The following is a 27,545-nucleotide window of genomic DNA, read 5'->3' on the forward strand; positions in this document are numbered from 1 at the left end:
CATGTAGCTCTATGGCTAGCGGTAGATTGTCTTCTGCATTGGTATGTGGTGTGACTTTATTCCTTCTGCCCAATTTTTAATAATCCAAATACCCATCCATCAATTATCAAACCCACTTAATCAAGTTCAGAGTTGTGGCAGCAAGAGCCTATTCTAGCATCATTGGGCTTAAGGCAGGAACTCGCTCTAGACAGAGCCAGTCCAACTCTGGGCACACACACTCACACACAGATGTATTTTCTCAGTACAGCCTCACCAATTAACCTAGATATCCTACACATCTTAAGGGTATGGTAGGCAAAACCTTGCTTATCCAGAGAAAAAAAAAAAAAAGTTTTAAAGTATTGACAGTTGTTTTGTCTGTAAAAGTTATTTTTCATTACTTTAACAACATTTTGGAGGCCTTTAGTACTCTTTCAGAATTGTAAGAAATTCTTTAGATTTAAAGTTTATAATTCAGGCTTAAGTGTGGAAGGGTCACTTCTCTGTTGCAATCCATCAATTTTCTGAATTTTCTTTTTTTGTTTGAGCTGGCAGTGCACAAGAATGTAATTTGTGTATTTTTTGTTGAAATATTATACTTCAGTAATGGTCAGTAATGAGTTGCTGCCACCTACTGTTGGGCTTTTCATCTTTATTTTTATATGATTATACTATTCTAAATAACATTTTAAGCATTGAAGCAACTCAGGGGTACAGGAAGCTGGAGCCTAACGCAACAGCATTGGAGTACAAAGGAAAAACCATCCACTGACATTAGTCAATCTAAGGACAAACTCACACAGAGTCAGTTCAAAACTGGCAACCAACCTGACCCACATCTGTTTGGAATTTGTGGAAGAAACCCACAGTAGCAGAGAAACATCCTAATAGGCATAGGGAGAATGTGCAAACTCCAGACAGACAACAATTAAGCACAATATTCAAGTCCACAGTGATGAGGATGGTGGGGGTGCTTAAGATTTTTATTGAAGACTATGAGCTTTGCAGAACAGAGAAAGAGCAGAGGTAAACAATAGGATAATGAAACTTGTGGTTGCTTCATAAATAGAGGAGGTAACCTTTTTTTTGCATCTTTGGATACACATAATTTCAAATTTATGAGTGATAATTTGAGCATAGACGTGTAAAACTGGGTTTATGGACTTACGGCCCACATACAGAAACCTTAGATTCCTTAAGATACTCGAAAGATGTCACTTTATGTGGAGAACACTTGCTGTTATCAGAAGGAAACGTCTTTTCACATACAGGGAGGCCAATTTTACCAGTTCTGAAAAGATAAAGTAATTTATTATTATTATTGTTACATGATTTTATTCAACCTCTCTGTTTGTTTGGATCAAATTGTGCAATCAATTTTTTACCCATTTTTACCCAACTGATTTCCTTCCAACTTTGCATGCATGCTGATCTCTCTATGTCATCAGTTTTGACCCGGGATCTGTACGTTAATTATGTTAAATTTAAATTCTCATTTCCTTATATTATACTTTTAGCGATTACACATATATATTGTGCTTTTAGCCAAAACACATATATATGAAAAATTAGCAGTGTTGGTCAAGTGGTTTAGCGTGTTGGACTTTCGATCAAACGGTCAAAAGTTCAGGACCAATGTAGACAAATTAATTAAAAAAACAAATCATTTTGCTTAATTGATATTGAAGTTTTGTCAATTTATTTCAATATGATAGTTAAGCAGCATTGGTCAAGTGGTTAGCATGTTGGACGTTCAATCAAATGGTTGAAGTATTGAGACTAATGTACTGTACGCAAACTAATTTTATTATTTCAATTTTTTTTCTTTATTAATATACAAATTTGGTGAAATATTCTTTTCAGTGATTTGGTGATATTGGCTTAATGGATAAAGGTTCGATAGTACAATAGACAAACGCACATTTCAAGTACTTTTCCACAAGTGTAAGGCTTCACCTTAGTTAGGATCTTCTGAAATGAGAAATGAACATGAATGAATGTTAAACTTCACTTTAAGATCGTAGGTTCGATTCCACTCTATCGCTAATGTCATTTCAATCAAATCACCTTCCCACCCAGGTCAAGGTTTTTGTAACATACCAAGGATTGTGTGGCATTAGGCATCAGGAACCCACACCTGATGCAATGGCAGTCCCTTCTGGAGTGCAATCACATAGTCATTCATATCTGTCTAGTTTTAAGTCAGCAGTTAATTTAACATGCATACGTTGGGGTCTTGTAGGATAAACCCCGAGAAAACCCATGAAGTCATGGGAAAACATGAAAACTCCTTCTAAGAAGCAAACAAACATGGAACCTTCAAGAGCTGTGAACACAGTGCCTCTGTGTAACATACACTTCATCTGTAAGCCCTGTTGATTCTTAGTGTTCTTTATGCTTCTTTATCAATGTTATCAAAAAAGTTGAACATTTTTCTGAATTTTACAAAGTGTTTGAGTGGTTTATTGCTGAAATCATAATGCTGTGCATTGGCCTAATATTTTTATCTTCTTGTTCTTTGGTTTAGTTTAATATTTCAAAAGCAGAGATTTCAGAACTGTAACACACATAGTCCCCAGACTTGTCTAAGCAAAGTAGTTTGAGCCTTGATATTTCTCACTGGTCTCTTAACTTCATAAAAATAAATTAAACAAATACACTATCAAAATGTACAGATTTAATTCCTCAAGAAAAGCTAATACTCATGCTACATTAATTTCTTATTGCAGAGGTAAAAGTCTGCATTTTTTCCTTTAGCTTTGCTTTAGAAAGAAGATGACCTTCAGCCCTTAGCAGTGACTCTATTGTTATATATGTATTATATATACATATGTATTGTAAATGTCATGTGTTCAAGGTAACCTAGTAAACAACTTTAAAACTTTATTTCGAGTTACTATAAAATGCAATTTCCATGCTTGGTCTATGTAAACTATATTATTAATTCAGGATTGGACTCGCAAAAGTGCTCGTGTGCTTTATCTATTGCATGAAAACTGTCAGCTAAATCAGTGCTTGACTTGAATAGTGACTCCCAGAAAGCCAACTTCTTCTCGTTGTTCCTTCTTATCCTGGTCAGTTTTCATTTAATCGTCAAACTTCAAACAGCACCTGCATTTTGCTTTGTGGTAAATTGGATGCAGTGTTGTCAAATTATTAAGCGAATATAAGTGAAATTGAAGGTTAGGAGGAACTTTTTTGCATTTAAACAATAATTCAGTGTATTGATTTTAAAAAGTAACAATGTATTTTTGGAAATCATGTCCAAACCACAATGCTATTCTATCGATTAAGTAGGAAAAGGTTTAATGAATCGGAAAATACAGTTTGATTGATTTGTGTCATCCATGTAAGTTTTTGTTTATTTTGTGAAATATGAGGTGGAAAGAGAATAACATTACATAACCTAAAATAACAAAATATACAATATATTTTTACCAGTTAAATAATGAGCTAATACATTCAATGGCAGAGTCAAGCTGTTAGCAGCAATTGATCAGTACTAAGCTGGAATTGCACTACACACACTGGGTGCCTCATTGACCTCTACTGGAAACTGCTAAGGAAGATGTGTGTTTTGTTAATTTTTAAAATTATGTTCAACTTTACAACAAAATCTTCAAGGGAAAATGAATATATGCTTGTGAAAATGTTATATATGACTGTGGATATCACAATTACTGAATTTATCCTTCAATAAATGACATGATAAGTATCTCATTCTTAATATTTATTGTACTATCACACTTGGAAGAAAATATGTAAGGATTAAATTAAGTTAAACCTATTCTTATTAAGTGTACAGTTCCACATACTGTATATAAAGTATATATACGCTCACCAGCCACTTTATTAGGTACACCTGTTCAGCTGCAAATATCTAATATTTAAAATATATATATTACATGCCCTCGACCCTCTGCAGTTCGCATACCAGGAGAAGGTGGGAGTGGAGGATCCCATCATCTGTATGCTACACCGATCACTCTCCCACTTGGACAGAGGCAGCGGTGCTGTAATAATTATGTTTCTAGACTTCTCTAGCGCCTTCAACACCATCCAACCTCTGCTCCTCAGGGACAAGCTGACAGAGATGGGAGTAGATTCATACCTAGTGGCATGGATTGTGGACTATCTTACAAACAGACCTCAGTATGTGTGTCTCAAGAACTGCAGGCCTGACATTGTGGTCAGCAACACAGGAGCGCCGCAGGGGACTGTACTTTCTCCGGTCCTGTTCAGCCTATATACATCGGACTTCCAATATAACTCCTGCCACGTGCAAAAGTTCACTGACAACAGTGCTATCGTGGGCTGCATCAGGAGTGGCAGGAGGAGGAGTATAGAAACCTCATCAAGGACTTTGTTAAATGGTGCGACTCAAACCACCTACACCTGAACACCAGCAAAACCAAGGAGCTGGTGGTGGATTTTAGGAGGCCCAGGCCCCTTCTGGACCCCGTGATCATCAGAGGTGACTGTGTGCAGTGGGTACAGACCTATAAATACCTGGGAGTGCAGCTGGATGATAAATTGGACTGGACTGCCAATACTGATTCTCTGTGCAAGAGAGGACAGAGCCGGCTATACTTCCTTAGAAGACTGGCGTCCTTCAACATCTGCAATAAGATGCTGCAGATGTTCTATCAGACGGTTGTGGATGCCCTCTTCTACGCAGTGGTGTGCTGGGGAGGCAGCATAAAGAAGAAGGACGCTTCACACCTGGATAAACTGGTGAGGAAGACAGGCTCTATTGTAGGCATGGAGCTGGACAGTTTGACATCCGTGGCAGAGCGACGGGCGATCAGAAGGCTCCTATCAATTATGGAGAATCCACTGCATCCACTAAACAGTGTCATCTCCAGACAGAGGAGCAGCTTCAGCGACAGACTGCTGTCACTGTCCTGCTCCACTGACAGATTGAGGAGATCGTTCCTCCCCCAAACTATTCGACTCTTCAATTCCTCCCGGAGGGGTAAACGTTAACATTATTCAAAGTTATTGTCAGTTTTTACCTACATTTTTATTACTCTTTAATTTAATATTGTTTTTTTGTATCAGTATAAGATGACCTACTGAAGTTCAGACCAAGCATGGAGAAAAGAAAGGTGACTTAAGTGACTTTGAATGTGGCATGGTTGTTAGTGCCAGATGAACTAGTCTGAATATTTCAGAAACTGCTTATCTACTGGGATTTTCATGCACATATACAGTATATATAGTGACTAGTAAGGGATGTTGCAGCATCCCAAACCCCAGACACAACCACCACAACACAAGCCCAGGTTCAAATGAAAGGTTTATTATAATAAAGTACCTCTACAACAGGTTTCTTTCTAATAATAAACACATGGTGAGCTTTGTCCATGTTCCACCTGCCTCCAACTTGCCTGGACAAAGTCAAGCAGCATCTTTAACTTAGCCCCGGGAGTACTTCTGCTGCTGTAACATAGCCCATAGGAAACATTTCCAGGTCAAATAGAAATCACACAAAATAGATCACAGATTCCTGCAATACCCCTTGGCGGCTCCCACGGAACCCGACAAGCTTGCCCCATGGGACTTCAGTTCCCAACATGCCTTGGTGTCTATATAAATAGGGTCTCCCAGGGATGCTGCCACCTAGCATGTTGGGGGAGCATGTAGCCCTGACAGGTTGTCTCCCCTTATCCTTCCATCATTCTGGCCTGGTAAATTTCTTTGTTCCAACCCTGCTGGGACACCAGCATAATGTTAAAGACATCTAGCTTTAACATTAAAACAAAACTGTAAACATTTTTAGTTAACAGCTCTGCTTCCTTCTTTAAATTTAGGAAAGCCTGTACATTATGATCACAGTACATCCTCCAGAGCATGTGCTTTAATAAGCTTTTTCAGATAAGGCAAGGCTAAGCCATTACCAGTTTTTCACATGAAAAGGATGATTTTAAAATTGTCTCTAGTCTTAAATAGAAATCAAAGCAATTAGTTAAGAACTGTAACAATTAGATCATCAGCTAGTTATGATACTAGATGATGTGTTTTGCAGAATTAGTGATCAAATGATCTGGACATTCTGATAATAGCTCAGTTCTACTTGATATAAATAAATGGACTATCTCTTTAATAACCTGCAAAATGAGAAACTGATTACATTTTCCACAACTTCAAAGCATGACAAAGCAGGTCTTAGATAGTATAGAGATGCAGTAATTATAGGTTACATCATCAAAGATCACAGTTCAGTTCTAAGTGGGTGTTAGCCAAATCAAAGTTCAAATCATTTAAATTAAATGTCAGTATCATCTGTGCAGTTAGTACCAACTGAAAGAACATATTTCCATCCATCTATCCATTTTCCAACCCGCTGAATCTGAACACAGGGTCACGGGGGTCTGCTGGAGCCAATCCCAGCCAACACAGGGCACAAGGCAAGAACCAATCCTGGGCAGGGTGCCAGCCCACCACAGGACACACACAAACACACCAAGCACACACTAGGGCCAATTTAGAATCACCAATCCACCTAACCAGCATGTCTTTGGACTGTGGGAGGAAACCGGAGCACCCGGAGGAAACCCACGCAGACACGGGGAGAACATGCAAACTCCACGCAGGGAGGACCCGGGAAGCGAACCCAGGTCCCCAGGTCTCCCAACTGCGAGGCAGCAGTGCTACCCACTGCGCCACCGTGCCGCCCACAAATTTTTCTGGATTAAAAAATAAAATATCACCCTTTGTTTTATCTCACTAAGCAGCTTTTTAATGATGTCAATGAAGAAGTGTCATTTGATTCATTTGGTAAATAGAGTACCATTATATGGATGAAAGTTAATGGTAGTTGTTCTCCTTTTAAAACTTTTTCCTGAAGATTTCTGTAACAAAACATTCAAATTTTGTGACTTACTGTTCTACATGTAGAATCTGTGATGACATGTGTGGGTCTACTACTAATCCACTGATGAGTTTACTGTCTGTGTCATATAGCAAGTGGCAGGCTCATAATCAAAGCATTATTTCTGTGTATGCTATTTTTTCATAATTTCCTTTGTTTGGATGTCATTTAACTTATATTGTACAGCAGCATATTTTATTTAAAAGGGAATGACAAGTTTAAAAGACAACAAAACCACAAAAACATCAATTAACATCACATTAATTTCCACCATATCTACTACTGAGGTGAGTTGGGAAATACCACTGTCATTTAATGCAATTAATAGAGTAAAGTAATGCTTTCATTAGAATTCTTGGTTGTAACGGAAAAATACCATAAACCAGTACTGTTTTTTGGTGATTCCTGGAAAAAGCAGTAAAACTATTGAAAATTGTTTACCCACACCGTATGCCAATCATTTTTAAAACTTAACAATCTTATACTTACCATATATGGACATTATGAATAATCAAACTAATTCAACTAGTCTCAGTTCAATCAGAACATATAGGTTTGTGAGTCACTAATTTAACCTAACCAGAAGAATTGATCAGGGGTAATATCTTAATGATTGCCTAGTTTTGCTGACCAGTCAATCTAAGAGTATTCAGTTATAATTTTTTTTTACATTTTTAAAAGTACTTACAAAAATGTGTTGATGTCTGTATTATAAATATTATAAGTTTTACTTTTTTGCTTTGTGTCCTCCCCCACAATAACCTATCGTCTATGGGGGAGAAATTAAAGCTTTAGATTCATCAAAAATTTCAATGCCCGGTTTTCAACTGATTTCAACATTTTAGGGTCCCCTGCTACTGAAAACATTGATATCTTGATGATGGGTGTGTGTCTGTGTGTCACAGTTCCTTGAGGATGGTCTAGAGCTGAAATGGCTGGATGGAAAAATATCAAACTTGAAATTCAAGCCTGTTATGAGATGACAATGTGATGATTAGTTTTTAAGCCAAATTGTGTAAGAGAAAGATGCACTCTACAGGAAACCTCAAATACTGTAATTCTGAAATTAAGTATGAATTCTTTTCGTCAATTGCAATCATAATAACTTATTTTATGATCAGAAAGATCAGCATCAGAGCAGTAAATAATTACTGAAATGTTATAGAATACTTTGGGTAATTTGTTTTCTAGGCCGTGAAGCCTCCTGACGCTCACGTCTGAATTTTTTGAGTTTCAGCAGCACACCTGGAGATCCCAACTTCCTCCAACTTAGTAATAATAATAATAGACCTTAACCTGCAGGAAGCTTTTTGATTCTACTGCCCATGGTTAAAGAATAAGATTGGTACTTTTCAAGTTTAAGGTATTTATACACAATCATGGAATACATTAATTTTCCACATGAAATTGCATTCTAAAGTGAAGCATTTTTTAATAAAGTTTAGAAAATTCCTAGACTGTGTTTATGTTTTAAAATGGAAGTCATGGGGCAGGGGTCCAAATGTGAAAACAAAAGCCTTAAAATTTACCAAATACTTATACTTTGAAGGAGCAAAGATTTAAATTTAATGAAACGTGCATTCCGTGTTTCTGGGGCATGCTTATGTTAACAAAAATAAACTGATAGTGATAAGTTTTATCATAGATTCTTGGTACTATTTTTATGATGCAAGGATACATTTTCTGTTCACTTGCCTGGTTGCAGCAGCCATTGTGAGTAGACTGTTGATATTTACCCCAGACACACCCCCAATTCACCAAATATCTGTAACTTAAGTCTACAAATTATCCTATTTTTGTCTCTGTAGTTCTGTTTCTTCGACAGATATGTTCTGCCATGGATTGTAACAAAAGATGCTATTCACAAAAATGTGTTAAGTGTCTGATAAAGTGGCATTATGCCCTAAAATCATTTTATTTAACCATGCATCTGCCGTGATTCAAATCATGAGCCAGGATCAGCAGCACATGCATATTCAAGTCATATTATTTTCTTATGCCATGTGTACTCAAATTATATTTTTGTGCTGGCACACATACTGAATCATATACAGATGCAAGCTGAAATCATATGATTATTTTCCCTAAACAACACCTAGTTTTCACCTACTACATTGGTGATATGGTGATTGGGGTCTAGTTGACTGAAGAACAGACACATTTTCAAAGTAAATCAATGTCCCAGAAAAAGATGATCAGTGAAGAGAAGTGTACAGTCGGTTGCATTTTAAAATTGCTAAATCTTACAAAAATGTTTTGCTTTTTTTTCCTAATACAAAATTTTGACTCTTTTGAAATATGTGTGCCATCAATATTTGTTAATACTCTTCACTTGATAAAGGATGCAAGTTTTAAAGCTTTTGTTTTAGACCCTGTGACAAGAAATACTCTCCAGACATTATAAAGGTTTGGGCCAGCCACCCGTATATCCTGGCTGCAAAAGTTAGAAAATAATTGAACAGAGATGTTCACAAGACTGAGTCCAAAACAGAACTGCCAGACTGGAGGTAAGAGGACCGGAGAGGAAGTGACATCATCGTGGCAGGAACCGGAAGTGACATCATCCAAAGCATCAGAACTGGAAGTGGCGTCATCCAAAGTGCTAGAACCGGAAGTTACGTCATCCAAGGCACTGGATCCTGGTGGGATTTCCTGGGAATGTTCTGCAAGGAACTGAGAAAGACAGTCAGCACATCCTGCCGCCCCCTGGTCTGATATGGTATTATCACTACTCAAGCCCTTTAGCTGTCTCCTATTCGCATGTGTGTGACAACCCCTTTCCCATAACTTCCATTTTAAAATGAAAGAACAGGTTAGGTATGTTTTAAAACTAATTAAAAAAATGTTTCACTTTAAAAAACAATTTCATGCAGTAAAATGTATATCGTGATTGTAAACAAAAAAGCTTGACTTCAACAGTGGCAGTAGAATCAAAAGCTATGCATAAATCTATAAGCATAATGACAAAGGCATTCACTTCTTCATGGGGAAGTACAATAAAACATGAATGAATTCTGCATTTATGTGGTGATATACTGAAATGCTGTGCTTTGTAAAATAGGATTTAAACTAAGATATTACAATTTTCTCCAAAACAAAAAAAAAATTGAAACTCTGAACTCCTTAAGAAAAATTCAGTTTGAGATGTAATTGCTGTAATAAAGACCCAATAGCTCTGTTCAGTAAAGATCTAATAATTCTTCCTAGCATTGGTTGTACAACTGCAACTGTGTTTCATTATACTAGTTGGTATAGGAACTATGGGACAGACCCATCCATCCATCCATTTTCCAACCCGCTGAATCCGAACACAAGGTCACGGGGGTCTGCTGGAGCCAATCCCAGCCAACACAGGGCACAAGGCAGGAACCACTATGGGACAGATGGCAGGTTTCATTTTAGAAGCCATTTCCTGTTCCTTTATTAATTTCATTAATTTACATGTATGAATGTGGTTAGTGCAAATGATTTCGAGAATTATAATAATTGCAGGCTGACTGCACAGTCTGCAGTTTTACTAGTAGTTCACTGCTAATGAAATCCATAAAGTCATATTAAGTGGAGTTATAACAGTTTGGATTTTCTTTTGTCAGTGTAAACAGTCAAGATGCAGTGATTACCCTATTTAATAGCTGTAAGTAAATTAGATGGAAACCTAAAAACAAAAAAACAAAAATTCTTAATATATCAAGTCAGGCAACATCTTCCTCAGCGGTCTTCCTTCAAATGATGCCATCTTCCAGGCATGCTGGATTTTTTTAGTCATTTCAGCCAAAATGACGGGGTCAGAGTCTACATTCAGATGAGATCAGGATTCTTCAAACCAGGTTGTTTTATTCTGATTTGAATGAGGAAGACAAAAATTGTTAATTGGCTGTGTTATGCCCAAATACTTCCCCAATGTACCCATTAATTCATTCCCTATAAAAGGTGTTTATAGTCATTTAGAAAAGGCAACTTAAATTAATCTGGTTTCTAGGCCAACTGGCATCCCAGTAGCCATAGCAGAATATACACAAGTTCAGGCAGTATCAGATATCAGCTATTAAAGTATGCAAGATAAGTATTATATATTGTAAGTGGTATATGAGGTTTGAAAAACATCCATGTGTTGATCTATCCATCTATTTTGAGAATTTATTTATTTAAATTATACAGGGTTTTCGATTACCAGTTTTAGATCACTGAAGTGCACACTTAATCAAAATGGGTGAATATTAAATGGCTATTCAGCTGAAAGTGAAAGTCTTTAGGAACCCTGATTACCTGACCAAAATCCAAACACAAATTTAAGCTCCACATTGACAGTTATGCTTGCCAAGATTCAAACCCACTGAACCCACAAGGAAATAGAGCTGACCATTTTGCCTTCTGCTGGTTCCAGCTGGTAAAGAAACAGCACATTTATATATTAAACTAGCATAGCGAAAAGCTCATTTATTAAAATAGGCACAATGATACAATGGTTGATCCATCTGCTTTGATCATGTCATATATTAAGGAACCTCTGTTCACCTGATATGCTAGCCCTTACATCCATCTTTCTTTGTGCATCTTGTTGTCTTTGTTCATCGGACATTCTAGCTTTTCCTTGTTTCCTATCTTCATTGAACATTGTAGGCTTCTTTTGGATACAGTAGATATCATATATTATTGTTTTGACTCTCTTCATTCATTTATTGTTTTGAGTGTGCTTTTTCAATTACCATATAGCCAGAAGGAAGACCTTATTCAAGGCAATTTACCTGGAATAAGACACACGTTCTTCACAGGACGCCCTCTCACATGTAATAATGTTAGGACCAATTAAAAAATCACTAATAAAAACATCATAGATAACTCTGAGAGAAAACTAGAATATCTGAAGAAAACTAAAGCAAAAGCAGAAGAAAAATTCTTAAATTAATGCAGCAGTGTAGTTTACAGTGGTTCCATGCTACCCTGCCACTTTACAATCTAAAAGAAGCTGAATAATATATATGAAATTAACAATTTCCCCTTAATATATTTCAGGGTTCATTAGTTAAACTACATTTACAGTACATTGCTGGTTTCCAGAAAAAAAAATATGCAAACCAGTTCTTGCATTTGATGCCATATGTTTACTTATTATTAAATTGCAAGCACACAGAAAATATGTGAGGTTACTTGCTATCAGTCAACTCTTACTTTATAATGCTTACTGAAAGTTCGGGATAGAGAAAGCTGAATAAGGCATCCAAGTCAGATAACAAGTGAGCCAAGTGACCTATTGCCCTGATGTGCAGAATGAATAAATGTCTTACAGACATCGATGCTCCTGCCAAATGGTCAGTGTTTCTGCCAAGTTGGCAAAAATAAAAATAATAACCAAGAGGCAGTGAAAGAAGAATAATAATAAGTGAAAGTAAAGCTAAAAAAATCAGAACTGCAGGTCTGATAAAGCTTCTCTATCAAAACTATAAATGCTATATCCATCTCCTGTTCTCTTCAAAATGTGCTTAATATATCAGGCCTGACATCCTGACATCTCTAATTTTGGACGTCTGTTATTGTGCTTTTATCTATTGTAGTTCTTGTTTCCTGTAATAATACATTGTCATCATTGCTTAAAGCTCTAAATACTCATTTAACTCCTTATTTAGTTTGTTGACAAGGATATAAGGAATAGTTTTTGATACATTAACGATGTTTGTGCTTGGATTGTGACATTGTGTCTGACTTCATGGTTTGTCATTTTTTTCTTGGTTTGAACAAATCAGTTTAATTAAGGATTCTGATAACTTTTAATACAGCAGCCAAAACAGGCTACTAATTAGGATCAGTAGCATGTAACAATAGAAGGATTAATGGAAATAACATAAGTACAGTACATTGAACTAGGGTGCTTTTATTTTGGATCTTGCATTTTCTTTCTATATCTCTGTGTGTTTTCCTACATAAACTACAGCTTATTATCACAGTTCATGTTAAATAAATTGGTGGTCTTTGTGCCTGCATGTAGTTTGAGCCCATGAGAGGATGCCATGCAATGGTATAAAATGTAGAGCTGGTTATTACCATCTGCTTCTTATCACTAAATAGGCACTTGATACCCATAATCCTGAACTGGAAATGACAATACAAAACACTGATGAATCACTAATAATAATAATAATAATAATAATAACAGCATACATAAAAAAAGTTTCTTCCAGCTCAATATTCACCAAAGAGATCCCCAGTGAAACTCTTACTATCCCCATCTGTTGACCTGACTGCAGTTCATGCTTCCTTATGCACTGACATCACCGCAGGCACTAACTATTTTTTCTCACCTTACTTTCTCAGTGCCCACCTCACTACTACGTACAGGATGCTGCTAAAAGCCTTTGCCAGATCTACAAAGACATAAAGTAGCTTTTTACCTTCACCTGAAACGTTCCCTGTATATGCCTGACAATAGAGATTGCATCTGTTTTTCCTTTGCCAGACATTAAACTGAGCTGTATTTAATTAACTTTCACCTGGATCTTCAATTCTTTCCTCTAGGATTCTCTAGATTACTTTCATCACTTGCTCGAAATGCTTGATTGCTCGATATGATTCACTAGTGTTACCTTTGAAATTTGCCAATCCATTTTTCACAGCTAATACACAGCTAATTACCTTACTCTCTGAATACACATATTCTCCTGGAAATTCATCATGTGGCCAGATATGATCAACTTTTTTTTCCAGTACCCTATTTCAATTTGCAAAGCCAGCATGATATCCAAGAGTTGTAGCAGCCAATGTTGGATTGGACAGCCCCCCAAATATATCGCTGATCCTAGAGGATTTACTTTCACTGGAACTAAGGGGACTAGCACAACCCGTGAAAAACAACCCCACACCATAATCCCCCCGTCACCAAACTTTACACTTGGCACAATGCAGTCAGGCAAGTACCGTTCCCTTGGCAACCACTAAACCCAGACTCGTCCGTCAGATTGCCAGACAGAGAAGTGTGATTCATCACTCCAGAGGACACGTCACCACTGCTCTAGAGTTGAGTGGCGGTATTGCTGTTGTTCCCAATTGCTTCCACTTTATTATAATACCACTAACAGTTGACCATGGATTATTTAGTAGCAAGGAAATTTCACAAATGGACATATTGCACAGGTGGCATCCTATTACTATACCACGCTTGAATTCACTGAGCTTTTCAGAATGACCCATTCTTACACAAATGTAGAAGCAGTCTGCATGCCTAGGTACTTGATTTTATACACCTATGGCCATGGAAGTGATTGGAACACCTGAATTCAATGATTTGGAGGGGTGTCCCAATACTTCTGGCAATATAGTGTAGCTTTGACTTTCTTTTCTAAGGGGTGACGTCCCTGGGCATTTACTTTGTGCCCTAACTATTCTACTTTGTCCTGCAAGAACACACACTTGCTTCTTTTTAAACTTAAGACTGCATCAGACAATCTCTTTAAGACTTTTTCCAAGTTTTCATGATGCTCTTCCAGGTCAATTCCCGTAACAAGTATGTCATCTAAATATACAACACTAAAATATACATTTAAAAATACAACATCTAAATATACAACAATCTTCAGAATTCCCTGCAGTTGACATTCCTTTACCGGCTGAAATATGGCAGGTGCAGGGGCCACCCCAAATGGGAACCCTGAATAGCTGAACATGTGTGTTCACTGTAAAATACTTTTGACTCTTGTCATCTACTACTTTCTACTGGTGTGTGTGGCTCACGTCAACTTTTGAGAATTGTTTACCTACTGACAATGTAGCAAAAAGGTCTTCCACTCTTGGTATGGGGTAATGTTCCAATGAAGCGATTCACAGTGAGTTTGTAGTCACCACAGAGTCTTACAGAACCATCTGACTTTAATATAGGAATTATTGGTGGGGCCCAGTCTGAGAACTGTGCAGGTCTTTTTGTAATCTTTCTAATTCTTCCTCTAACTTATCCCTCATGGCAAATGGCACAGACTGCGTACAAAAGAAAAGTGTTTTTTCATCAGAAGAAGCATGAATTTTGTCCTTAACCAATTTCAAGGTGCCCAATTTCTCCTTAAATACTTCTTCATATTTTGCTAGCACTCTTTGTAAGGCTTCACTGGCAGTTTTCCCATAATGTATGTTCTGGGAGTGCTTTATCTGATTCCACTGCAATTTAATTTCTTCAAACCATCCTCTTCCTAAAAGGTTAGGTCCATTTCCTGACACCACAAAAACAGGCAGATTTTTCTTTTTGAACTGAAACTTCAGCAGTCCCAATTACTCTAATAGGCTGTCCTGTATATGTTTCAAGTTTTATTTCAGTTGTCTTAAGCTGTGGCTTTTTTGATTTATTCCACATTATCTGGAAATTTCTTTCATTCATCACTGTAAAGCTGCATCCAGTGTCTATTTCAGATTTAACTGCTTGATCATTTACTTCCAAGTCCACAGTATATGGATCCACTTTCATCTTATTGATTATATGCACTGGCCTAATACTATTTTTAATGCTTCCCAATGTGAATGTTTCATCTTCAGCTTTCCTTTCCCTATCTTTCTCTTCCACTTTATGTGAGCAATGTCTCGTCTTCCATTTACTTTTAGTTCCTGTCATCTCTACCTTATTTTTCAGTTTGCTCTGGCAGGCTCTTGCAATGTATCCTGTCTTTCCAGAAACATCACATTTTTCACAATTAAATCTATATTCAGTTGCGGTGTAATTTACTCCTTTACTGTACATCTGTAACATTCTTTAATCTCTGAACTGCCTCGCTGTTCTCTTTCTGTGTGCTCTTCGTTCTCTTTACGTTTGTTTATTTTATGGTACGTTGCAGCCACGTTTCTACTTTGTAAGTCTTGTGTATTCCTCTGTGCTGCCTCTATCGATAATACAATCTTTAAGGCATTTTCGAATGTTAGGTTTGCCTCTGTCACTACATTCTCTCATCATTAATTCCACAAATGAGTCTGTCTCGTAACATCTGCTGCAGTGTATCACCATAGTCATAGTCCTGAGCAAGTTTCCACAGCTTCACTAGATACTTCGTTCACGATTTGTTTGGTTTACAAGAGCATGAGACAAACTTGTACCTCTGCACAATTTCATTTTGATTTGGATCAAAGTGATTCATAGTAAGTTTACCAATTGCTGGTATGTTTTATCTTTTAGCTTCTCTGGACTGAGAAAATTATGCATTAAGCTATACGTTTGCACTCCGACCACATTAATCAATATAGCTCTTTGGCAATCACTGTCTGTAATATTTTTTGCTTCGAAAAACTCCATAGTATTCTTCACATGTTTGGTCCTTTACATCAAACACTAACCGCATGCCAATAGTTGCCATTTACCCTTTTTTTCTTCTTCTTCTTAATATATATACTAGCATAGAATCGAACAGTCGTACCTCCATCCTAGTCTGTTCTTTCCAAGTTCACTGTATGCCTCCATGTGCCCTGCTTCTGAGGTGTTTTAGAATCCCATTCCAGCTGGCTTAGTTCATCCTCTTGGCCAAAATATGTAGTAGTTTGTATTCTAAAATCACACAGTTGCACTTTGCTTTATTTCTTTAATGAAAACTCAAAACCAGTTAAATACAGGAACAACGTCATATACAGTATCAGAGAGAAAACACCCACACCATACATCTGCGTTACATGCACCTCCTCCTTGATCACCCATCCCCAGCTACCTCTTGTACTTACTAGGGAGGGTGTCCTCTACTGCCTCTCTGCTTGTTACAATTAACTTTATTCCTCAGTATACTATAATTACTTAATGACTATATTTTGTTTATTTAATAAATATTACTTCAGTAACACTTTATAATAAGTTTTCATTATTTTCATTAATAAACCATTACAAATTTTACAATGGATGAAAAGTTTCAACTTCAGGTACAGCAAAAAAAATCTATAATAAATTATTTTTTTTAAATGAAGCATTTCATTCATACTGTCATGAGTATGACGTTAATCTGCATCCAGCCCTGCATGTAGACCCTCCAACTTGCAGGGAAAACCTGTGGGTTGGTGGCAGAATTGTCACTGCAGCCACCATACAAAACCCCACACTGTTCCACTCCCTCTGAATTTGTGTGGTGCTGAGGTGTCACCCATTGCATGGCGGCACTCGGGTCCTGAATCTGGGATCCTGAGTTGGTTTGTCATGTGGTGGGTGCAGCAATGCGCTGTATCAGTGCTTGCTCCTAACCTCTCCTCTCTCCTCTATTTAATAACATTTGCTAATGACTAATTGAAGCTATAAGGTGCTACCATTATTTAATGACAGTTACAACTGTTTGAATGCACATGAACCAATTATGTGCTAGACATTATATGGTGTAAGTTATTCATGAAGATTATTATAAAGTGTTACTGTTAAACACAATCACATTTTCTGTGCAAAAAAACTGCTGTGTCATAGTTTTAAAATTGTAAAGGGCAGAATAATGTAGTGCACATTTTAATACAGAGTAACATGAACAGTACATTTTGCTGATAAGTTCAGTAATTACAGGAGGGTTCTTGATGCCGGTGTTCTTTTAACTACAGTACTTAATGAAAATTAAGTTCTAATTTCCCCTACAATTGTATGAGTGGTTACAGCAAGCTTCACATAATCTTTTATAAGATTGAAATCAAATGAAAGTGGACAAGTTGTCCCAGACATTTCTTGTAGTAGAATATTCTTACTGAGAAGAGACAAGCAGATTATCAACCTCATTGATAGAGCAATGATTTGGCTGCTTAAGAATTTAAAGTGCTTTCTATTTTGCTGCTTACCTTGTGGAAAATTTCTCTGTATGAATAATGAAAAATGACATTTTATTATAATCTCTCTGTCTCTTATGATTGTTTTGACATTCAAAACAATTATTGTATGCAGCTGCAAACTATAGTGAATTGGTTACACAATAGGCAATGTTGCCTTCTCACAGTGGTTATATGCATGTTTCATTCTTGATTTGGTTGACTTATTTGTTGTAGGTGAAAGCTCTCATCATGTTTATGCAGATTTTCTGTGAGTAGTTTGTTTCTTGTCATGGTTCAAAAACATGCAGTTAGAAAAGATGGCAAGACTAAAGTGGTCTGGTATGAGTAAATGAGTTAGGGTTATCTTCATCTCCAAGGTTGTCTTTTTTCCCTTTTTCATGACTCTGCTCTGAGACACTCTTTCTCTCTCAAGTCTTGTAATTGTTAAACTAGTTATGAAAAAGGGACAATAGTAAGATGAGTGGCAAAGAGATAAGTGTCTGAAAGGGAATAATGGCAAATCTAGAGGAGCATGAAGGAAATAACATTTTTGTATGCTTTATTTTTTTTCCTTAGTACTTTCATCCATTATAACATTTAATGCACTTGATGGTAAAAACTAAATTTTATAGGACATTCACTTTTTGGATTATTTAAATAAAGTGTGTTGGGTGCCAGCCCTTGCCTTTTCTCCATCTAAATGATAAATTGCAGGCACAATGCGCTTTGTGACTAATTTCCAGCTTGAGTAGTTTTAAAAATGTGCAGCCTTTATTTTGGAGTCTTTTATAGAAATCTTCCTATGTACTATCTAGTTTTGGGACCAGGCATAAAAGTACACCTCCTAGTTTATTTTATTTTATAAATACATAATATACATATTATGGGGCGGCACGGTGGCGCAGTGGGTAATGCTGCTGCCTTGCAGTTAGGAGACCCTGGTTCGCTTCCTGGGTCCTCCCTGCATGGAGTTTGTATGTTCTCCCCGTGTCTGAGTGGGTTTCCTCCGGGCGCTCCAGTTTCCTCCCACATTCCAAAGACATGCAGGTTAGGTGCATTGGCGATCCTAAATTGTCTCTAGTGTGTGCTTGGTGTGTGTGTGCCCTGCGGTGGGCTGGCGCCCTGTGTTAGCTGGGACTGGCTCCAGCAGACCCCCATGACCCTGTAGTTAGGATATAGTGGGTTGGATAATGGATGGATTGATGGATGGATAATATATTATGCAATTCTATAGATAGTATATTAAATAATGTTAAATCCTAGTTTAATCTTAAATAAAATGTACTGTAACATAATGAAAATAGATTAACATTTCTCATTGAAATTGAAAGAATTATTCAAGTGACTGAATTTTGTTGTCTCTCTCTCTCTATTATTTGGTCTCTGACATTTGCCAGTTCCTTTGGACTGCCCTACTTCAATAAGTGTTGGCATCTCAATTTGCCTTGTGTACATATACAGTCACAGCCAAAATTATCGGAACCCCTGGAATTTTCCCAGAAAATGCACCATTTCTCCCAGAAAATTATTGCAATTACAAATGTTTTTGTATATACATGTTTATTTCCTTTATGTGCATTGGAACAACACAAAAAAAACAGAGAAAAAAAGCCAAATCTGACATCATGTCACACAGAATTCCAAAAATGGGCCGGACAAAATTATTGGCACCCTTTCAAAATTGTGGGTAAATCGTTTTATTTCAAGCATATGATGCTCGTTTGAACTCACCTGTGGCAAGAAACAGGTGCTAGCAATATAGCAATCACACCTGAAGCCAGTTAAAATGGAGAAAAGTTGACTCAACCTTTCTGTTGTGTGTCTGAGTGTGCCACACTAAGCATGGAGAACAGAAAGAAGAGCAGAGAATTGTCTGAGGACTTGAGAACAAAAATTGTGGAAAAATATCAACAATCTCAAGGCTACAAGTCCATCTCCAGAGATCTTCATGTTCTTTTGTCCACTGTACACAACATAATCAAGAAGTTCACAACACGTGGCACTGTAGCTAATCTCCCTGGACGTGGATGGAAGAGAAAAATTGATAAAAGACTGCAACGAAGGATAGTCCGAATGGTGGACAAACAACCCCAATCAACTTCAAAACATATTCAAGCTGTTCTGCAGACTCAGGGTGCAACAGTGTCAGCTCGAACTATCCGTCAACATCTGAACGAAATGAAACGCTAAGGCAGGAGAGCCAGGAGGACCCCACTGCTGACACAGAAACATAAAAAAGCCAGACTGGAGTTTGCCAAAATGTACTTGAGGAAGCCAAAATCCTTCTGGGTGAATGTCTTGTGGACAGATGAGACCAAGGTAGAGATTTTTGGTAAAGCTCATCATTCTACTGTTTACAGAAAACGGAATGAGGCCTATGAAGAAAAGAACACAGTACCTACAGTCAAACATGGTGGAGGTTCTAAGATGTTTTGGGGATGTTTTGCTGCCTCTGGCACTGGATGCCTTGACTGTGTGCAAGGCATCATGAAATCTGAAGACTACCAAAATATATTGGGGCACAATGTAGGGCCCAGTGTCAGAAAGCTGGGTCTGCGTCAGAGGTCATGGGTGTTCCAGCAGGACAATGACCTCAAACATACCTCTAAAAGCACTCAGAAATGGTTGAAGACAAAGCGCTGGAGAGTTCTGAAGTGGCCAGCAATGAGTCTGGATCTAAATCCGATTGAACACTTATGAAGAGATCTCAAAATTGCTGTTGGGAGAAGGCGCCCTTCAAATCTGAGAAACTTTGAGCAGTTTGCAAAAGAAGAGTGGTCGGAAATTCCAGTTGAGAGGTGTAACAAGCTTGTTGATGGTTATAGGAAGCGCTTGATTTCAGTTATTTTTTCCAAAGGGCGTGTAAACCAAATATTAAGTAGAGGGTACCGATAATTTTGTCCAGCCCGGTTTTTGAGTTTTGTGTGAAATGATGTCAGATTTTGCTTTTTTTCTCTGTTTTTTTGTGTTGTTCCAATGCACATAAAGGAAATAAACATGTGTATACCAAAACATTTGTAATTGCAACAATATTCTGGGAGAAATGGTGCATTTTCAAGGAAAATTCCAGGGGTGTCGATAATTTCGGCCATGACTGTAGTTGTAGTGCTCCTCTGTATTCAAATGTACTTCATAGTGTTAGGGAATTAAGAGTCACATTTTGAGTGCGGCACAAAATACAAGCTATTTGCCAGCTGCATAGCCCCACTATTTCTTCCTCTATGCCTATATAAGAGGAAATGAGCAGGGAGCTGGAGTGTGAGGAACCTTACAAAACAGAGATACAGTATGCACAGCTAATCAGCAGCTCTAGTCAGGGTATGCTAGACTAAAGTAGTGAGTCTTCAGCCTGGATTTAAAAGCTGAGACTGATTGAGTGATTGAAATAAGGTCTCCAATACTCCAACTCCAGAAAGCTTAAAAACTACACCTCTGATGCCGACTCCAGCTTTAGTATATACCATCTTTCAAAAAGTGGCTTTTAAAAGAGGCATTATTGTTCTGTTTGATAACAGTTTACTTTTAGTAAAGTAATGATGCACACCCTCATGTCATAAAGTATATGGCAGAATAGGTTCTAGTAAATTAAGATATACATTAGAGACATACTTCGAACTCAAAGTTGTACAAACAGAACTTTGTCACACTCATGCAGAACTGGTTGTTAGCAATGAGAGATATGCAATGACAAATTGCCTATAATGGGCAATAAATCTCCAGTATACATGTTATTACTGTAAATATGAACAAAACAAAAATTACATTATAAAAAGTCTTTCATACATATTAACAATCTGATCCTTTGTAGTGCCATTACTTTTCTGAGTTATTTTCAAGCATCCAGATATTTAGAGAATATTGAACAGGCAGGTGTGTAAAGGGAAGTCAAAATCAACCAGTAAAAAAGGTATGAAAGTCAGATATTTGGAACAGGCTTTCACTGGTTTTAGACATAGAAGGAAAGGAACAGAACTATCTAAGTTGTGCTTAATGTACCCCAAACCAAACTGTGCTTCAGAGAGAAAAGCAAGATGTGCTCCTTGCTAACATTAAGGAATGTTAAAAACATCAAATTTTGTAGAACTTGTGTGTGAAGACTACATCTACATCTACATTCATCTACACGATTGTATAGTTGGTAAAGGCCTTGTGCAGATAGCAGCATTCATTTGTCATGAGTTTTTTTTTTTCTTCTGCACATTTGTCACTGTGTATTTGTCTTGGATACTTACGTTGTGCCACCAAAACACAAGTGATCATAAAACTTTAAGCTTTAAACACTTTGCAAAACAGACATTATGTGTATATGTATATACTGTATATAATTCTTAGGGTCAATATTATATGTTTGTCTGTGTATGCTTGTGTGTATATACATGTATACTGCACATGTGTGCTTCTGCTTATTTATATCAGTACATCGTATGTAAACACACACAAATATATTTGTAACTGGAAATGTAAATTAAACACCTATTTAAAGAGTCTTAACTCTGGGTGCTGGACCACTGTAAGTGTCCAGTTTACCTCTAAATAAACTTGGAATAAAATCTGCAAGATTTTTGAACTACAACCTCTTTTGCATCATGGACCGGTTTTGTGTAAGAAAATTTTCAACAGACCAGCCACCGCAAGAGCATAATAAAGCCAATAAAGTGTCTTGTCTTTTAATGCAGGGTGCTAGGTCTCAGTGTGACGAAGCAGTTTTGAATCTTGTGAACTGTACTGTAAAGAAAATAAGATATCACAACTTTTGAGTTTGTACTTTTTTTCTAAGCTTTGACAGATTTTTTTTATAGAAGTTGTGTGCATGGGTTATTCTGTACAATATAAATGCTTGTTCTGCATAATTTAGCTAAGCAGGTAATAAGTTATAATTTTTGTATTCACTCTCTAAATATGTAGTGGTGTCTTATCCCGTTTATGGTTTAATCCTAAGTAAAGTCTAAAGTGAAAAAAGGCTTCAGAAAATGGTTAGGTGGTAGGATGAATGATTATACTTCAAATATCTTTTGTCATTAACTTTCTCTAATTATCCATTATCACAGTGTTAGAGAACAACTTTATTTTCTGTAGTCCTTTAGACCATTGAATGGATGACCAGATGAACAGAAATCATTTGCATTTTTTTTTCATTTGTGCATAGTGTTGTATGAAAAAAAAAACTACTTTACATGAAAAAGATGTCCCCTTTCATTTACTGACTTATCTTATAGTATTTCACCCTCAATGACAGTTTATATTTCTACCACATCAAATAACAATAAACTGTCTACAATCCAGTACACACCAAGACTGCCCTAAAGGAATTTCCGGAGCAAGCCACTTGCATGCAATTCCCTAATTTTTATTCCAACAGATTACATGATTATGCCATCCTTATTTAGTCTCCTGGATCAAATTTCAAACTCCCAAAATCATAAGGAAAGCAAAGTGTTGAATATCACTTTTGTAGAAACTGTACTTTATGGCCACATCCACGTAATATTTCTCCTTCTGTTTTTCTTTATGTATTATACAACTGTCATGTAAATGATCTTTATTAAGGCAGTCATTAAACATAACCTGAGTTGCTCTCCGGACTGTTTCAATGCCAGGCTGCATTGCATTGCTTTGGTATGAGCTGCACTGCCAGACTATATTAGAAAAATTGCAGTGGCAGTTGTTTTTATGTCTAGACAGCCACATGTTTTGTCAGGGTTTTTAGCTTTATTTGATTTTTTAGATAAGCTATACTTCAGTTGTGTCTAAACCAACATTAAAATGCTTAAAAAAATACTTTCAACCATGCTGTGAATTCATAACCACCCAATATGGAGTGGAAGCCAGACCCATTTTTATGTTATGTTGCTTTAATGTTAGATGGTTCAGAAATGTCATCCCTGAGAAAACTGTTTTGATACAACATATGTTTTGAGTGCTCAGCTAAAGATGTTTTGTTTGCAATAAACAGAATATGAACACTGTTAAATATTTTGAGCTACTTCTGTCACAGATTGGTATAATTAAAATTTGAAAGCTAATAATGCCATCAAATTCAAGAGATTCTACCATGCAGATAGTTAACCTATGTATTACCGGCAAACCTAGGAAATACTGATACTGTAACAAGTGTGTTGCATTTATACAATGTTCCTTTTCACAGAGGATGCAGTGTTATTATCGATCTATTAACTTAATTGTGTCTGTTGTTTTCCAGATTTTCCGTGGCAATATTGACAACAATACTCCCTTTGCTAATTCCTTCACACCCCCAGTGGAAGCCCAGTATATTCGAGTATACCCCCAAGTCTGCAGGAGACACTGTACACTCCGGATGGAGTTGCTGGGCTGTGAATTAACAGGTAAGTTGGTGTAGTTTTGCTTGTTCACATAAACGCTGCAAATGGTGTTAAGATAAAATAATTACAGTATTGCAGTGGATAATTAACTGAAGTAGAGTGTTGAATTTTATTTTCTTTGCTCCCATCATCAGTTTTAAGAAAAAAAGTAGTTGACAAGAAAAAGAAAACTTTCCCGCAGTTTGATATATTTAAACAAAACAAGTTCATTCAATGTTTGCTTGAATTTCAAGTTTTGTTACTGCTTTTATTTTCATTAAATTAATATTTTTTTAGCAAATTCACTTCCCATGCATAATTATCTCCTGTGTCATGTGCCTTGATTAACTTTATAACTGACTTTTTTTCAAAATATCTCACATAACTGGTGCAAAAGAATCTTGGGAGAATGTTTTCAAAATCTGTTGTTTTCTCATTAAATTGTTGATTATGTATTTGCTCCTTATGAAATGACTCCCATCACATGTAAACAATTACTTGCATAATTATCAATACAGTCTAACTTTTTTGTCAATGGTCCTTTCACGATTAGTTTTTTTAATAAAAATGTTGTTTCTTTGCTGCAATGTCCATATGAGCATATACAGTTAAGAAATCTAGATGTTCAAAAAAGCATTTATTACCCCTTCAGATTCTTCTAGTACAACTACTGATGATGTCTGGCAAAAGGAGAGCATGTGTACCTTTTGGGCTTCATGTCCTTGGTCTGGCAGGCAAAGCTAAAACCTGGAAAATGTCTAGATTTGCATGTCAATAGTATGGGTCTGTGGTTGAAGTGGGCAAGTATGATATACTGGCACTTTTCTGTTTAAGGGTCTTGAGTACTGACAGTAAATAATTATGTAGTGACACCTTAGTTTGTGACTATAACACTCCTACCTCCCAATCTATCAGAGTGCTCAAAATAAGGGGGATCCCCAAAAACCCTGCTCATTGATACAATGTAGGTAATATGAGCTTGTTCAAAAGTCTAAAGCGGACCAAACATCTCTCCTCTCTTCAATGCTATATGCATATAACTATGTGATGAACACTCTGCATCACAACAAGGACCTAGAAACCAAGAAAAATAGACAGGACGTGCAATTATTAGGTTCCACTTAAACTGCTGCTTAGGAGATTCCCTGAGTGAAACTTTCAATACATCTTTTATTCTCCTTTTGTGTTTTCTGTGTTCTGCTTGGGCTACTCAGGTATCTGGCAAATTTTACCCATGATGTAATTTTCACATATTATATGGAGACTCATTTATTTACACTGCAAATTTGGAAGATAATAATTACATTCCTGGGATCCCTATGTGTTATGGCAAGAGAAACAGGGGCTGTGTGCCAAAGAGTTAATTTCAAGCAAGCATGACCAGAAGAGGAATAGATTAAAAGAACCAGCACATTCTAAGTCAAAAACCAAAGGTAATCAGAAAGACAGTGAAGTGACTCAGTAAACCATCGTCCAAAAATGACACATAATTAATAAACAACATAACATCAAATAACTAAATGCAGAAAGAGCAAAATTAAAACAGAATTAATGCAATACATAAAGTAAAAAAAAAAAGATGAAATAATCAAAGGTTACATTTAAGCCAGGAAGCAACCCTTGCTGAAACATAACAATCATCAGAATAAATGTTTCTAGTATATGTTAATAAACACAGGAAAAATAGGACTTGATGAGGACAACGTCATTTATAGTTATGTTCTGTTATGTAAAGTGTTCACATTGTTTAAAGAATGTCGGTTTAAGTTTTCTTTTTAGGACTGTCAGTGGTTTTATTAAACTCATAGAGAAGCTAGTTAAAAACCTACACATTCATTTTGATTGTATTAGAGTCAGTGGAGGGGATAAGCTCTTGTGAGTGCAATGTAGTTTTGATGGTAGCTTACTGTTTTTGAGCTAGTGTTAGGACCTGTTAGGCATTTATACCACATGCTGCTCTTGCATTTTTTGTCCGCCTGTCACTAGCAGACAAATCGGCAGCACTTTTATTCATTTTTTATACTTGCCAACTAGTGATATGGATAATTAACATGCAACCCACTACGGAATATGAAAGAAAACAATCAGTGTAAAAAAAATAATAATAAAGCATTTGAAATTATCTCATGTGTTTTATGGTGGGAACTGGCATGCATCACCCAGTAACTCAACGTTTGATGTGGTTTAAATAATGCAAATCTGAATTTTATGTTCTGCTTTTTTACTTTGTGAAAATGTAAGAAAGCATTAACCAAGAGCTAAAACTGAAATGAATTCCACCCTGTACAAATGTTTGTACTTGAGACCTGTTTATTTTGACTACAAATGCAGGAATGATTTGTGCCCATTTCCAGCTAAAACAGAAACATTTCCTCTTTTATTAAGAGATCACTGAAAGAGAAATACAATCTCATTTTATTGGATTCCATCGGTAAAAAAAAGTTGTGATGCATTTGTGTGCCAATATAAGTTTCTTTTGGGGACGGTATTTCTGAGTGGAATCACAATGACAACTCTTTAAAGATTTATTTTTTTTATCTTTAATTGAATTTATTAAAAGCATGTAACGTTCCATGCAATCAAGTCAAATTAACAAAACTAAATTCAATTCAACCCCACCCATGAGAAAGAGAAGAAGGTCAACAGCCAGAGTAAAACTTTGACAGTAGTAAAGAGGGAAAGAGGACTTTCTTCCCAATTTAAGTGCGCACAGTGGTAGCGCTGCTGCCTCGCAGTTAGGAGACCTGGGTTCACTTCCCAGGTCCTCCCTGCGTGGAGTTTGCATGTTCTCCTCCATGTCTGCATGGGTTTCCTCCGGGCGCTCCGGTTTCCTCCCACAGTCCAAAGACATGCAGGTTAGGTGGATTGGCGATTCTAAATTGTCCCTAGTGTGTGCTTGGTGTGTGGGTGTGTTTGTGTGTGTCCTGTGGTGGGTTGGCACCCTGCCCAGGATTAGTTCCTGCCTTGTGCCCTGTGTTGGCTGGGATTGGCTCCAGCAGACCCCCGTGACCCTGTGTTCGGATTCAGTGGGTTGGAAAATGGATGGATGGATTCTAAAATGTTACGATTAGATCCTGACAGATTTTTAAAAAGTTTTGAACAGATCCTCTAAATGAGAATTTTATTTTTTTACAATTTTAAATAGTATATAACATCAGTTACCCACTGATTTAAAGTCAGGGCATCTGGATGATGCCCTTCTTTTACCTGTAGTACAAAAGAACTGGGAGAGGCTGCCCATTGGCTTTGATATGGAAACATCCAGTGATGGAGGGCTGGAAACAGACAACGAGGAGCGGATGGTGTCTACCTTAGAGGGGTAATATTCAATAAAATTATTACACTGCTCCTTTGTGTAATTATTACAGGCGTAGGTATGAGGATTAAGTAAATGGTTTAGCACAGAAAAAAGTTGTTTGGAGTTTCCAGGACTATTATTAATTAAATTTGAATAGTATTGAGATCTGACAGTGGTCAGTGCTCTGGAATAGTTTTTTTGGTGTTCTTGATAGGCTAATTTGTGGACCATTAAACTGATTGCAACAAAATGCCGCACGAGGGCTCACCCAGCTGCTTTCATCTATCGAAGTTCACTTGTAAACCAAGGGGCAGATTTTACAAAAGAGACCACTCGTGATTTA

The 27,545-nt window shown here is 36.9% G+C and overlaps 1 protein-coding gene across 6 annotated transcripts in view; it reads left to right on the forward strand.

The window, feature by feature from the left end:
• Positions 1 to 27,545, forward strand: part of LOC114654277 (EGF-like repeat and discoidin I-like domain-containing protein 3) — a 981,185-nt gene that overhangs the window by 673,323 nt on the left and 280,317 nt on the right. For all 6 annotated transcript variants that reach the window (XM_051929619.1, XM_028804714.2, XM_028804715.2 and 3 more), the window contains one exon: positions 23,784 to 23,928. In XM_051929619.1, the coding sequence (XP_051785579.1) occupies positions 23,784 to 23,928 (145 nt within the window). The remainder of the gene's footprint in view (positions 1 to 23,783; positions 23,929 to 27,545) is intronic.

The sequence above is a fragment of the Erpetoichthys calabaricus genome, chromosome 7, assembly GCF_900747795.2.
Source record: "Erpetoichthys calabaricus chromosome 7, fErpCal1.3, whole genome shotgun sequence".
Lineage (NCBI taxonomy): Eukaryota > Metazoa > Chordata > Cladistia > Polypteriformes > Polypteridae > Erpetoichthys > Erpetoichthys calabaricus.